Source organism: Geotrypetes seraphini, chromosome 2 (assembly GCF_902459505.1).
Source record: "Geotrypetes seraphini chromosome 2, aGeoSer1.1, whole genome shotgun sequence".
Taxonomy (NCBI): Eukaryota; Metazoa; Chordata; class Amphibia; order Gymnophiona; family Dermophiidae; genus Geotrypetes; species Geotrypetes seraphini.
In genome coordinates, this window is record NC_047085.1 from 88,628,022 (window position 1) to 88,644,131 (window position 16,110).

General features: G+C 42.1%; 1 protein-coding gene across 1 annotated transcript; it reads left to right on the forward strand.

The window, feature by feature from the left end:
- Positions 1-6,278: 6,278 nt before the first annotated feature.
- LOC117355403 (aquaporin-4-like) lies at positions 6,279-16,110 on the forward strand. The gene is made up of 4 exons (XM_033933908.1): positions 6,279-6,650; positions 8,647-8,811; positions 8,927-9,007; positions 14,626-16,110. Exons 1-4 carry the CDS (start codon positions 6,282-6,284, stop codon positions 14,815-14,817), a joined length of 807 nt encoding a protein of 268 aa, XP_033789799.1. The 5' UTR covers positions 6,279-6,281; the 3' UTR covers positions 14,818-16,110.

Genomic DNA, 16,110 nt, shown 5'->3' on the forward strand with positions numbered 1-16,110 from the left:
CCCTCCCCCCTGGCAGCGATTGGCAACACTGCCCCCCCCCCCTCAATCGGCAAAACAGGGCCGGCGACTGCTTTCTCCCGCCACTGCCGAAGCCTGTAAATAACTTTAACACATGCCGCGGGGCTCTAACAGTGTGCGTGCTGCCGATGGCTTCCTTTCTCCTTCCTCCCCCTCATGACGTAACTTCCCATGTGGTTGATGGAGGAGGAAGAGGAGGGAAGCCGGTAGCATCATGCACACTGTTAGAGCCCTGTGGTTAAAGTTATTTACAGGCTTCGGCAGCAGCGGGAGAAAGCTGTTGTCGGCCCTGTTTCACCGATTGAGGGGGGGGCCGTGTTGCCGATCACTGCCGGGGGGGGGGGGGGGGACCGGGCTGTCGCCATCTGAAATTTCTTTTTTTTGAGTGGTCTCTTTCAGTGGGCCCCCCTAACCATTTTGGGCCCTAGGTACATGCCTACTTGGTCTAGTGGTTAATCCAGCTCTGGATAGGCCAAAATAGAACCAGCATCTCCAATAAACAGGAACATCACTAAACCAAGGAAGCACTACTCCAGACAGCCCCAGCAGTTCTACTCAGCAGGATTTAAATGAAGGAACTACCCCGGTGATTGCCCTGAAGGATGAGTAAGGAAAGGCGACAGAGGATAAAAAGAAAGACAAACTCTGGGAGTTGGAATTCACCCAGAACTGAGACTGAGATTCACCTAGATTCACCTACTGGTAGTATATAGACTGATTACCACTCATCAGTAGACATATCAACACAATGTAATGGAAATCAAAAAAATTCAGTTGTATTGCTGTAGGAAGTTCCTTGCTTGGAATGAAACAATACTTGTTAACAATCATGATCAAGCACTTTTGTTTCTTTTCCCTTGAGCTAGAGATACACAAAGACCAACATATTTTGCTGCAATTTCTGAAGGAACATTAAACAATTTAAAAATTAGCTAGGCTTTCTTCTTTTCTTAATAACATCCAGACTTTTTCAGGAAAGTGTAGTACTTAGTTTCTCTGACTGTACCATTGTAACCTTCGCTGATTGTCCAGCCCTTCTTCACTGTAAACCGCCTCGAACTACTATAGCTTTGGCGGTATATAAGAAATAAATTATTATTATTATTTTCTGTTAGGCTTAATTTTTTTATTTTTAGAATCCAGAAAAAAAAAAAAGAAAAGAAAAGCCAAACAAACCCAAAACCCAACAATCTTTTAACATTTTATGTATGTAACCCCTTCTGAACCGGTATAGAAAAAAACGGTATAGAAATTTTAAAAAGAAATAAAGAAATAACTTAGGGGCCCTTTTCTTAAAGGTATTACATCATTAATGCAGTTTTATTGTAGGAAAACAGGTTCCCACAAAATGCATTAAAATATTTTGTAATGTTTTGTCTGTTTTTGCACACTATACACACATTATTTATAAAAATATATATTTTTGTAGAGGGGTGTGTCAGAGGCAGAGAGTGAGGTTCTTGTGTTATCCAGCTAGCATGCTCTGATTAATATGTTCTAAGGGCTGGATTCTACATCAGCCACAAAAAGCCAGGCAGCAGTAGCTGCCCTACCGCCGCCTAGCTTTAATTTGTTTAATTGCCTTTAATTGACACGATAACACTGGACAAAAATTTTTCCAAACGTTCTGCTTCCTTAATACAAACTGGTGATTAAGATAGACCCCTTCAAAATAAACACAAATATAATTTCACCATTGAATGTATCACGTAAGAATTTTGAGAAACACAATGGTATCTTTGACTATAACATGTTTTTTAATGCACAAAGTTTCTGATACACGGTGATAGATCACCATGGCTAAAAGTGTTTTCTGCTGATTTCCATTTGTACTCAAGTGTCCAGTGTCCAACAATAGTCAGCCAGCATTGATGGATTCCAGTTGCCCTGATATATTTTTCCCATAGTGGCAATGTCCTGGTGAAACCTTTTACCATGTTCATTGCTGACTGCACCCCTTCCCCCAAGCACACAGTACAGATTCTCCACCTGTCCCTTTCCTGCCCCTCCCTCCTGGGGTCCCCATCTCTTTCTGCCTTCTATTTGCGGCTGGGAGAACACGTTCAGTGGGCGCAGCAGTGCTCCGGGGAGCCTCCTGTTTGGGCGCATTCCAGGCATTAATGAGTCCCGCCTCCTTTGATGTGCACTTCCTCTTCCTGTTGCTGTGTAATCAGGACCCAGCAGTGGCTAACTGTGCATGAGCAGGAGGCTCCATGGAGCATTGCTGTGTTTGCTGGGCATGATTTGTTGCCCGCAGGTGAGGGTTTGGACAGGGGTAGAATCCGGGGGTGGGGTGGGAAGATGGACAGATGGAGATGCTGTAATGTGTATTTGGATGAGGTAGGAGGGAAGCAGACAGAGTGCGAATGGAAAGGGTGCCAAAGTGTGCGGTTCCACAGGGTGCAGATATGTCTTGCTACTGTCCTGCAAGTTAGTGTATTAGTTATGAAAGAAAACGGTGACCAGCGTGGTACCAAGGGCTAAACATGTAATACAGCTGAGCAGTACACAAATATGAAGGTGTACAAATTGTTCCCGGTTCTCTCTCTCCATGGTGTTGATGAACCTTGCAGGTGGGGAACCAGTGGCAAGGCACAAAGGGCTAGATTCACTAAACAGTCCGATCGTGTCCCGACCAGTTTGCAATCATTCCCTGACCCTGACCTAATTCACAAACCTTCCACCCACTCCGATCTGCACCCGATCCAATCCGCCCATGCAAATGAGGGGAAACGCATGCAAAGTAGGAAGGGCCTTGATTCACTAAAGAGAAGAAAGAACACCGATTGGGCTGGCCAATCCAAACTGAAGGAACTGCCGAGAACCAGTTGCTCACGTCCTTGCTGATTGTCCTGCTCTCTGCCGCCCTGAAATCCCAGCCCTGCAGCCCTGAAACCATAAAAGTAAAACATCTCCCTTGTGCAAAAAAGCGCCCTGCTCGCTGCTGCCCTGCCTCTCTCTGCAAGCCTGTGTTTTTAACCCACAGTTTTAACCCGCGTGTTAAAAGTGGGACTGCACTATGGCATTGTCATTTTTGTTCCAGTCTGATTTGTTCCCCAGTCTGATTTTTGGGCTAGATCAGGGGTAGGGAACTCCGGTCCTTGAGAGCTGTATTCCAATCGGGTTTTCAGGATTTCCTCAATGAATATGCATTGAAAGCAGTACATGCAAATAGATCTCATGCATATTCATTGGGGAAATCCTGAAAACCCAACTGGAATATGGCTCTCGAGGACCGGAGTTCCCTACCCCTGGGCTAGATGGTTTATGGGGCCAGCGAGTGCAACCACCCCTCCCCCCTTTTTTTTTTGTTTTGACCTCGACCTGAGCGAGCTTTGCAAACACATGTGCAGATCGCATCTCCAGGAAGAGAGGATAGTCTGCGCATGCATCTGGATCGTTCTGCAGTGAACCATGGGATTGCTTGTGAGTGGGTGTCCAATCAGATCATTTGCATGGGGACTCTTTTGTGAATTGGTCACCCAGCAAGACTTGCCCACTAATCACCCAAAAAAAGGAGGTTAGTGAATCTACAAAACATTGTTAACCGGCCAGACATTTGCTTGATGGTCGGGATATTAAAAACTAATAAACTTGGAAACTAGGCCAAAGAGTGAAACTATGGTTTTGGTAGTGTCCTGTGGAAAGACAATGATCCTGATATGGACTTTAATGAAAGAGTCAAAGTTCCAAATATACATTGAAAAACCAATTTCCAAATAAACAAAATAATCCATATCAAAAATTGAAATCCACATACAAATCGAAAGGACCTAGCCCGCTAATGGAGCAGGATCCAACACAGTCCGCATTTTGACAAGATGTCTTCCTCAGGGGTCCATAAGAGTCCTATGATGATGAATATGTGGAAAAACTGGTATGTGGAAAATCAACGTAGCTGGAACCCAAGGCCTAGAACTTGTCATATTCCCCTTGATTTAACGTCTGGGAAGCCCTTCAGTGTAACACTTTCTCAGGGACTTCTCAGTTAATGAAATATGGGAGTCAGGACTGCACTACAACAATGGTGCTCTCCCAGCCACCTGGAATACTCATCTTATTGTTACTGAATAGAAATAAAGGCAAAAGACTTTATCCTTCTCTATATATTCTGCTTGGAAATTTACCAGAACAGGTGCACACTTTAGTTACTCAGAAGCTGACACATCGTCTCTCACAGAATCATTGTTATGCTTATCTCTCATAGACTGGAAAATGCAATGAGTCACTAAGTATCATCTTATGAAATGCATTTCATTTACTAGAACATAGAAACAAACAAAACACCCAGAAGTACAATAGCCCTGGAAACTGCCACTTTCAAGACCAAAATGTCTTTGAATACAAATGATTTTTCCTCAGTAGTCATTTGCAAGCTCTGGAATCAGTATAACCTGTTAGCTTCACTGAATTCAGGAGGACCCCGATCGCCAATTGTCACTGAACCAATTCAGTGAGGAAAGGGGGATGATTCAATCTCATGCCCTATTCCAGCTCTTAGGGCTAGATTCACTAAGGACACGGATCGGATCGGATCCATGTCTGGGAGGGGGGGGGCTGATTCATGGATCGCCCTCATGCCCCCAACCAAGCACCTGGATCACTCTATAGCAATCCTGACACATGTGCAGACCATCTGTAGATGGTCTGTGCATGCGCTGCCCTCCGTGCCCGGCAGAGCAGGAAACTTTTTTAAATGTTGCTTTTTTTTTTACTTGACAAACCCATGGTTTTAACCCGTTTTTAAGCCCATGGGTTAAAGCCATGGGCTTGCACTGTGGGGAATGGCAGGCGAGTCGCGCGGCAGGAGAGATTCAGGGCTGAGAGCAGGAGATCGAGGCAGGCAGGAGATTGGGGCTTAGAGCAGGGCGGCAGAAGGCAGGGCAGTCGGAAAGGACCTGAGAGACTGGTCCTCAGCAGTCACTTATTTTGGATTGGTCAGCCCAGTCAGTGTCTCTCTCTCTCTTTTTTTTTTTTTTTTTTAGTGAATCGCTGCCTGCCTACATTTGAATGTTGTTCCCCCTCATTTGCATGTGCGGATTGGAGGATGATCAGGACAGAGGTTAGTGAATTGGGTAGGAGGGAAATCGGGTTGCAAATGGGTCACTATGTGGTCGGAAGTTGATCGGTGGGCTTAGTCAGAAAAATGCAGAAAACTGAGTGCGATTTTTCTTTAAAAATGTATATTCTGCCTAACATTTTAAGAAAAAGCCCTATGACATCAACTAACATTGAATTTAAACTAAAATTCACATCCTATAAAGATAGATTGGCCAGTGAGCATATTCCTATTCTTAGAGCATGCAAGTATTTGGATTTGGCACTGCATATGAAATTCCAAGTGAAGACTGCGGTGAAAAAGTCTTTTTTTTCCAGTTAAGACTTTTGAGGAGCCTGAAAGATTTGTTGTCATCTGTAAACTTTCAGTGATTTTCTGTAATTCTTTGTACTTGGGACTTACCAAGCACATGTTATAGGATTTGCGGCTTGTGCAAAATGCGGCAGCCCGATTGGTGATCAGGGTCTCTAAAAGTGAGCATATTACACCGATTTTGGAAAAGTTGCACTCAATGGCATAGCAAGGAAAGTTGGCACCTGAGGCAGTGGCACCCAGCATTACCATGCCATGTACCCCCATTTGCCCCATATCTCTTGAAAATTTTGCTGGCTTGAGCAGAATCTTCCTCCTGCGGCTCACGCCGACCTTGGCTCCCTTCTGATGTCACGTCAATGGCCCGCGACCAGGAAATGACATCAGAAGGGAGCCAAGGCCAGCGCAAGCAGCAGGTGGAAGATGCCGCTTGGGCCAGTGAAAATGTAGAGAGGTACACGGGGGACAAAGAGGAGGAGAGGCGCCGGTACCCCTGCAAAAACATAATAACAATTAAGTTATGCATGAAACTGACCTATTCTCTAACTTCCATCAAATTGTGCACCCAAGTTTATATAATGAGGGGGGACATTGTTTGACTTACACTAGGGAATCCCTTGGGTTTTCTTCTCTGTTTAAATATCCATTCTTAGAGAGGTGAGTGTGTGCAGTAAAAACACACCTTGAGGCCTCAGACAGAGAAACCTCTCTGACTAGATTTTTCTGGTTTATGGGAAAGGACTACTCCAGCAACATGTCTCTGCTTGCTCAACTTGTTTCTTAAGTGCTCTGTATAAATACTTGCCTCCCCCTGTGCCCTGAGTGATTTTGTCAATCCAGGCTGCTTGAAGAAGTCTCTGATCTCCAGCACCCAGCCATTCAGAGGAAGAACATGACTGCTTTCAAAGGCGTGTGGACGAGGCAGTTCTGGACCTCCATGGGCGGAGAATTTTTAGCAGTTTTTTTCTTTCTGATAGTCAGCTTGGGATCCACAGTGCCTCTCAGCTCATTTTCACCACCTAGCAATGCCCACATTGCCTTTTGCTTTGGGCTCAGTATTGCCATCTTTATTCACTGCTTTGGGCACATCTGTGAAGCTTTTCTGAACCCTGCAGTGGCCATGGCAATGATTTGCACCAGGAAGATTACAGTAGCCAAAGGATTCTTTTACATTCTTATTCAATGCCTGGCGGCTACAGCAGGGGCTGGCATTATAGCCTTGGTCACACCTCATGATAACTGGCCCTTTGGCCTTACTAAAGTAAGTATCATTAAAAATTAACCAATTGAGTGGGTCTTTAGGACTCAATTGCTAGAAATTCATGTACCTGGCAGAGCAAAATTGTTATTAATTTGGATGTGCTCACACCTTTTCAGTTCTATTATCTTGATCCATCTTGTTGTTATGTCTGCTTGCTTTATGAATAAAAAAACTTTTCAACCCCCCCCCCCACTCCAAAACCCTAATTTCTTAATGACACCCAGACTGTTTTTGGAATACACTTCTCCCTCCGGATTCGCGGGGGATAGGGGCAGAGCCGGACTGCGAATGGCGAAAAACCGCAAATATCCAGCTCTGACCCACCCCCGCCTCCCTCCCGCCTTCCCGGCCTTACCTGGTGGTCTAGCGGGCTTTCAGGGCAGGGCTTTTTTCTTTTTTCCCCCTCCCCAAAAAATCACGAATATGTGAAATCGCGATTACCGAAACTGCGAATGGGGAGGGGGAGGTGTATGTATTTGTCAGTCAGACATAGAGCTGGCCTTGGCCTTTACAAATATAATGAACAATTTTGCCCATTCACAATTCTGAAAGACTTTTCCAAAGGAAAGGAGTCACACCTGGGTCCTGGGATCACATGGTTTCTAGTATAATCCAGGAGACCTGGTTTGTTCCCACATGTCCTTCTGAACAAATAATGTTATCTACACTATTTCTTTATTCTAAAAATGAATTCTCAGAAATATTCTTAATAAAATTTTGTTGACATCTGTTTATTATACATATATTTATCTAATTCATTTTCTATCCTATTCTCCCTAAAGAGCTCAGAATGGGTTACAGGTTAACATAAATAATATATAGTTAATAGGTTACAATTTGCCATAGTTACAGTACAAGTTTGGTGTTTTTTTTTAAATAGAAATTTATATCCTAGCTCAACACATACTTGAGATCCAATACCAATATACATTGGGGGGGGGGGGGGGAGAGGTCATTTACTAATGGTTAATGCATGCAATCTGCCGAAAGACCATTTTATTCATAAAGTTACTGCAGCAGATACATCTGAGGGGGTGCTGAAAAGTTCTCAGCCCAACCAACCAACTTCCTAAATTCTGAGGGTTATTTTGCCACTGTAGCTGAAAAAATTGTTATCTTATTTCGTTACGGGCCAATTTGCAAAAACAAAATTCTATGGGCTCCTTTTACGAAGCCGCGGTAGGGCCTTGCGCGGAATAGCACGTGCTAAATTGCCGCACGCTCTAGCCGCTACCGCCTCCTTTTGAGCAGGCGGTAGATTTCTGGCTAGCACGTGCTAATCCGGTGTGTGCGTTAAAACCGCTAGCGCGGCTTCGTAAAAGGAGCCCTATGTTTTGACATTGCTTTCAGATCATTCATTGAACCACATCCAAGTCACTCTCTTCTTGGTCAGCACCCCCTTGTAGGACGCACACGGACCTCTAGGACATTTTTCCCTCCTTTTACAAAACCGTAGCGCAGTTTATAGTGCCGGCTGCGGCAGTAACACCTCTGATACTCATAGAAATTCTATGAGCATCGGAGCTGTTACCACCACAGTCAGTGCTATAAACCGCACTATGGTTTTGTAAAAAAAAAAAGGTGGGATATTTTTTCACTGAAAGCCACATATTTTACTACTCTCACTTATATCAGATTTATTTTTATGTAACATTATATGCACCACTATAAAAAAAAAAAATAATGAACATTATTTCAGCGTCGGACATGGAGTTTTCACAAATTGTTCATGGGGAATTTAGGAGACACCTCAAAACATATCTATTCATGAAGTAGCTGATCTGCACAATCTTTCCCACAACAACTGATCTCTAGAACCGTTAGTCACTAATTTCTAACTTTGTTAGTTCTACTGAATTTGTAGCATTTTTAATCATTGTAAACCGCATAGAACTTCAAGGTCCTGCGGTATATAAACTGTTAATATTATTATTATTAAATGTAAATTTCTATTATAATTCAGATTTTATTGGGATGTTTTTGGTCTACCTTTCAGGTGAATGCTTCCATATCAGCTGGCCAGGCTCTCCTTGTAGAAACCCTTATCTCTTTCCAGCTGGTCTTTACAATTTTTGCTTCTTGTGACCAAAAAAGGAAAGACATTAATGTCCCTGTACCTATGATCATTGGATTTTCTGTTACCATCGGCCATCTCTTTGCAGTAAGTATAGGAAAAAGTCAGATGTGCTAGACATAGCTTAACAATAACAGCCTGATCTTTTTTCTTAGCATTGGCCTTGACAGTCATTATGTGTTAATTTTGTTTTCAATGCTAGATACCGTACACAGGTGCCAGCATGAACCCAGCTAGATCATTAGGAACAAGCATTGTGTTTTCCGACTGGCATAATCACTGGGTATGTATTTATTGGCATAATGCACAATTTTCCCTCTGCTATGAAGTTTTGCAACAATTTGGAAATTTTTGGTCCAAACTGCATTAAAATGATTATGCAGGAAATGACCAACTTTTCTATGTAAGAAAAAACATATTTTTTTCTGAAATAAATTTAGAGCAAATTCTAATAGTCACCGATGATATGACACTACATTTATTGACTTCTATTCCACTTTAACCTTTCAGTTCTAGGTGGATTACAGTAAGAAATATCTAGCCATTTCCAGAAAATTACATTTTCAGTCTAGTACAGGGTGGTCATTGGGTTAACATAGCTTGACATATTTTCTAAACAACATGGTTTTTATTTCCTTTTGGAAGAGTCTGTAATTTGGTACTGTTTTAAATATTCTGACATATTTAGAAAAGACATAGGGCTGCTTTTAGTAAGCCGCGCTAGCGGGGTTAACGAGCGTGACTTTTCATCATGCGCTAACCCCCGTGCTGGCCTAAAAACTACTGCCTGCTCAAGAGCGGCTAGCGGTTTAGCGCGTGGTATTACACGCGTTATACCGCTAGCATGCCTTTGTAAAAGGAGCCCATAGTAAAAAAGATTTTGCCTGTCAATTGATTCAATATATCACTGACGAAAAATGAAGAAGATTGTTTCTTTTTATTCGGAATTTGTAGACAGATTTGCCTCTGCTATGACGCACAGGAAACTTGCAGATCTCAGCAAGAGGGACCTGTCTGGAAATCAATGGGTGATAAGAACGAAACAAAATGGGCATAGCCTGCAATGGCAAAAATCCTTTGCACTGAACTGTTACATAAAATTTTCTAAGCAATGGAAAAAAAAACATTTCTTAACACTTGTTTTCCAGCCTAGAGAACTGTTTAGTTTTGACCCACCATTTTACAAGGGCTCTGACTGTGCTCCTCCCACTCTAATACCAGACTCTGCGCTTTCTGTCGGGGGCTCCCTTTCCAGACTGGGCAGGGAGTGGTCGAGGTGGCACTCTTTGATGACTACAATAGAAATTTGTCACATGAGACACAAACTTCCAATGCTGTAACTAGACATTTGAAGAGCAATTCTATAACTGGACACCCACATTTACATGTTACTTGTAGGCATAAATGTTCATAATACTAGCAGGCTCAAACATAAGTGTATACTTATGCACATGAGTGGCAGTTAAGTTCAGTAACTTAGGGAGGAATTCGTCAATTGGCGCTAAGCGATTTATCAAGCATTAATGATTAGCACACGCTAAATGCTAAGACACCCATGGGAATATAATGGGTTCCTTAGTGTTTTAACACATGCTCACACAGTTAGCACCTGTGGATGAATTCCCCCCCAATTGCTCTTCTGTAAGGATGCCAGTAAGTGTACGGGAGAACATTCTCAAAAGGGCACCAAAATTCATGCACCAGGATGATGTACATTAAGGGCCTGACTCTATTAATGATGCCTAAATCAATAGGTGCCTAGGGAAACAACATCTACAGTGTCAGTCAAAGTTAGGTGCCAGTAGGTGTCAGAAAATTAGGCACTGGTATATTAGGTCAGGGTTTTCTTGGCCAAAGCACCAACCGTTGCCTAACTCATTCCATGCCCAAACTTTGCCTCTAACCATGCCTACTTTTAGGATAGGCACCTTGGTTTAGACACCTACATTGCGTCAAGTTAGGCACCAACCTGAAAATTAATATTCCCTCCCCCCCGCCCCCCGCTTTTTAAAATAAAAGTTCAGAAGAGGTTTTTAGTGCTAGCCGGCGCATTGAATGCTCTGCACCGCTCCAACGGTCATAGAATTCCTACGTGCGTCGGAGCAGTGCAGAATAGAGACCGACACGGGGGCAAATTTTTCCTCGTCCCCGCGGGAACTCATTTTCCCATCCTGGACAGTTCTGTTCCTGTCCCCGCCCCATTCCTGCAAGCTCCATCTTCATCTGCACAAGCCTCAAACACTTTAAAATCACGTGTTCGTGGTTTGTGCAGTTAAGGCGGAGCTTATAGGAATGGGGCAGGGACAGGGACAATGACAAAACTCGCAGGGACGGGGAAATTGAGTTCCTGCAGGGATGGGGGAAAATTTGTCCCCGTGTCATTCTCTAGTGCAGAGCATTCAGCGCACTGACTGGCGCTAAAAACCTCTTCTGTGCTTTTGTAAAAGAGGAGGGGGGGTGTCTTTTAATTGTTGGTTGTTTTTTTAATGGTGCTGTTCAATTAACAGCACCAATTGAACCAATTATAAAATTAGGTTAGGCACCTATCTGTGTCTTTTATAGAATCTGGCCCTAAGTGCAAATTCTGTATTGACCATTGTACATGCAAAACAAAATTATTTAATCGATTTTTAAGTTAAGGATTTACTATTTTACTTTTACATTGTATGTACGTACTGATGACTTTATATTGTGCTTTATTTCATGATTGTCCAGCACTTCTTGTTGTACACCGCCTCGAACTATTATGGCTTTGGCGGTATATAAGAATAAAATTATTATTATTATTATAATACTAGCATAAATTTATAATTATTCACTTGACCTTATCATGGTCTCAGCATGTGGTGTTGTTGTACAGGGCCCCTATATGGATGTGCAGAGTGCATCTTATCAGGTGCCGCCTCCTGGCACATGACATTAGCTATTTCCTTGTAGAGATGGATGGCGCATTTCTGTCAGGTCATTTAATATTTCTCTCTAAAGTCAAGGTCAGAAACTTCAGCTGAGAGACCCTTACCTCACCTGACCTATTGTATATTAAACCTAACACCTATAGTGCTTGTAAAGGGTTTGCAGTAACATAGCATAATCATAGAATAACATTACTAATTGTTATTTATGATTATGCACTAAAATAGTGTAGTAGGTAATTGTTAGGGGACATGGGTGGGAATGACGTGTATAATTTACATAATACACATATAAATGTTGCATTTAGATGCTCACATTTGCATGAGCCATAGACCTGTTACCAATGTGCATACCTAAATTTTGGTGTGTTGATGTGGGACTTGATCAAAACATTCAAGATAACAAAGGGAACAGACTTAGTAGATAAAGACAGGTTGTTCACCCTCTCCAAGGTAGAGAGAACGAGAGGGCACTCTCTAAAGTTAAAAGGGGATAGATTCCGTACAAACATAAGGAAGTTCTTCTTCACCCAGAGAGTGGTAAAAAACTGGAACGCTTTTCCGGAGGCTGTTATAGGGGAAAACACTCTCCAGGGATTCAAGACAAAGTTAGACAAGTTCCTGCTGACCCAGAACGTACGCAGGTACGGCTAGACTCAGGGCACTGGTCTTGACCTAAGGGCCGCCGCGTGAGCAGACTGATGGGCACGATGGACCACTGGTCTGACTCAGCAGCGGCAATTCTTATGTTCTTATAAGAACACATATGCGTTCTTATAGAATAGGCTCACTTCCTGCAGAAATATGGTGCCTAAATTTTGGCATTCTGATATAGAATTGCCTTTGTAGTGACTACCGCTTTCTTGAGTGCAGTTCACCATTCTATGACCACAGGGCAGCCTTTAGTTGTGTTAGCCCAGCAATCTGGAATAGTCTGTAATTTAAACATAGACAATGCATGGATTACTTAACATTCCACAAACTTGTAAAAATGTTCCATGATTTGCCCTTTATGGGCCTTTTAGCACTTACTTTTATCCTCTGTTTTGGTATTTGCTGTCCAGTAAGAGTTTGGTGGCCTCTGCTATTACATGTATGCTGGTTTATATTATACCAATTTTTAAAATAAGGTTGCATTTCTATTTTTATTCTCAATAATCATGTTCTGTAGCTATTGTATTTTTTTACTGTTGTGCTTAAATTGCACATTATCTGTGGTGTGTTTATATGCTGTTATCTCACTCAGCAATGTTTGAATTATCTGGAGGGAAGAAAATCTAAATAAATACCAAAATGGGGATAGGACTTGATATACCACCTTCCTGGGGTTACTATCAAAGTGTTATTTTGTATATTATATACTGGTACTTATTCTGTACCTGGGATAATAGAGGGTTAAGTGACTTGCACAGAGTCACAGGGAGCTACAGTGGGAACTGAACTCAGTTCCTCTGGCTTTCAGGCCTACAGTCTTGCCCTTGATTCCCCCTCCTCCTCCCTCACCTTGACTCACCCAGTGGTCCTCAGGTTCCTGCCTTTCCCCAGCTCTGGGGATCCTCAAACTGTTATCCCCACTAGATCTCTAGCCCCTTCTATAAAAGGAGTGTCCAACCTCAGTCCTTGAGGATCCACAACCCAGTCAGATTTTCAAGATTTCTCCACTGAATATTTATTTATTTAGATTTCTATCCTGTCCTCCCGTAAGCTCAGAACGGGTTACAGAAGAACATTCACAGAGATTACAGTAGATACATTTAGTCAGAATATATTAGACATATATTAGTCAGGATATATTAGACAACTTTTTTATTCGCTAAACATTTTGAAAACTAACTCTTGTATTTTAATTTACTTTATTTTATTTTTTTTTTTAATTTATTGTTAACCGCATCAAGCTTCCTTTGGTTGAAGACCCGGTATATAAGGTTAAGTTTAGTTCATGGCACATTACAGTTATATTAGGAGTTCATGGTACATTATATAGGGCAGCCATGGAACTGCGCGTAGCCATGGTAGCGTAGGACAAAACAGGATGCAGAGAGATGTTCATAGCAGTCACAAGTGTTTCCTGCTGGAAGAGAAAAAGGGTACTGGCTTGAGGGACGTAGTTCAGGTGAAAAGGAAAGTTTTTTTTTACTGCTCTTTGGAAGTTCATCAGTGAATTCAGCGATCTTATCTGAACAGGCAGTTGGTTCCATAGGCGTGGTATAAAATGACTGTAGGAGCACTTGTGGGTTGTTTCCATCTGAAGAAATATATTTGCATGTACTGTCTTCCTGTTGTATAACCTAGCAGTTTGCCATCTTCTACGCTCCCAATTTGATTCCCCTCTGTAGCTCTGCTCTATTATGGACTTGTACACTCACGCTCCCCTTTAAATCTCACATGCTGGCATGACAACAGAAGTGGCAATAATAGCTTTTATTTTGCTTAGAAAGTGGGGTGGTCAGGCAGTACAGCCCTGCTTTCCTTTATTTCTTACTATTTGGCTCTTTAATAATAATAATAATAATTTTATTTCTTATATACCGCTATACCATAAGTTCAAAGCGGTTTACAACAAGATTCATGCTATGTTTACAACAAAAAACATATGTTAACAACAAGAAACATAAGTTCAGAGCGGTTTGCCCTTTGGTTTTATTTTTTGCTGTTCTAAATCCTGCTGTCCTAGCTGCTTCTATAATTTGCCTACTCACTCAGATGTATTGTAAGACAATGCATTTAAGCATTAATTCCACACAAGCGTTTCCTGGATCTTCTGAGGTGGACTCCACTGAACGGGATGGGGAGTCACTTAGAATGGGCACTGGGGCTTTTTGAGACAGAAAACAAAATCACATACAGAATGTGATGGGTGTATTGACACTAATGGAGAGTGGAATGTTCCAAAGACAAACACTTTTCAAACAGATAGAGAAGTGGATGATCCCCAGAGCTGTGCATCAAAAATGCATTTTCCCCTAACCAACTGCATACTTTTCCACAGGTGTACTGGATTGGTCCAATGATGGGTGGCATCCTGGCTGGTTTTATCTATGAATATGTGTTCTGTCCAGATCCAGAACTGAAAATAAAGTTTCAAGCTACTTTAAGGAGACCTGATAATGAGGACAAATCAGTACAATTAACCATCCAGCCTGGAAGTACTTACAACAAACTGGAATCAGCTGCATCCTAACCCAGTATTCCTCAATGCAAGGCCCGGAAGTCAATGGTGGCCTCTGGAGACCTCTGGGATGGACCTCATCATCGTTCTGGCTTTTTTTCTGTCTAGCTCTGCCTCTCTACCCAAGCTCACAATAGAAAGGGAGAGGTGGATGAGAGGAAGAGCCACATGCTAAAAGGATAAAACATTTCTCAATAGACTTAAGAAAATGTATTTGGAAAAGCCCACCTTCTTGAGGATACACCCAATAAAATGTTTTACATTGGGCTGGTGGAGATAGATGCCATTGACATACACCAGTTAGCAGTATTGTAGTCCCTCTGGGAAGATATTTAATAATAGTAATAACTTTATATGTATATACCGCCACACCACATAGTTCTAGGCGGTTCATAGCAAAGAGGACTGTACAATCAGAGGAAATACAATTGACATGAAAATACATCAAGGAAAAATCAGAATTACAAATTTACATCAAGGTAAAATATCAGTTTACAAATTTACCAAATAAATCAGTTTTCAGCACCTTCCTAAAAGACAGATAAGACTGAGCCTGAGCAATAATGGTACACAACCAAGAATTAATTTTGCCTGCCTGAAATGCAAATAATTTGTCTAGAAATCTCTTATAACAACAAGATTTTATAGTCGGGTAAGCAAACAAATGATTTCTTCGGGTGATATTCAGTTTATACCGTTCAAAATGGAGGATAGGTAAGCTGGAGTCAGGCCGAATAAAGCCTTGAATCAGATAAAAACAAACTTAATCCCCCATTGCCCCAGGTAGATTGTGAGCCCACCGGGACAGACAGGGAAAACTGCTTGAGTACCTGAACAAATGCACTTAAATTGTTCTGAGCTTCCCTGGGAGAACGGTATAGAAAATTGAATAAATAAACAAACAATATTCTTGCCTCAAATGGCAGCCAATGTAACTGTTGATTGTATGGACTAACATGATCGTATTTTTTCCTTCATCTCATTTGGATCCAAAGTGGTCCCAACTGAAAACTTAGGACTCCTTTTACGAAGCGGTTTTAGCGCACGTTACAATGCCGCACGTGCTAGACGCTAACGCCTCCATAGAGCTGGCGTTAGTATTTTCCATGTAGTGCGGTGTTGGCGCACGTGGCAGTGTAGCGCGTGATAAAAATGTTAGCGCACCTTCGTAAAAGGAGCCCTTGGTGAATACCAGTCTGTCCTAACCCTTCTTGCTCTGGTTGCTGTAAATAATAATAACTTTATTCTTGTATACCGCCACGCCACTTAGTTCTAGGCGGCTCACATCAAAGAGAGACTGAACAA

What these genes read in the sequence shown, in the direction of transcription:
- LOC117355403 (XM_033933908.1), top strand. Translation starts at nt 6,282, where the DNA reads ATGACTGCTTTCAAAGGCGTGTGGACGAGGCAGTTCTGGACCTCCATG. An exon ending in CCATCGGCCATCTCTTTGCA is followed by an intron (nt 8,812 to 8,926) that starts GTAAGTATAGGA and finishes TTTCAATGCTAG; the next exon opens with ATACCGTACACAGGTGCCAG. An exon ending in CCGACTGGCATAATCACTGG is followed by an intron (nt 9,008 to 14,625) that starts GTATGTATTTAT and finishes ACTTTTCCACAG; the next exon opens with GTGTACTGGATTGGTCCAAT.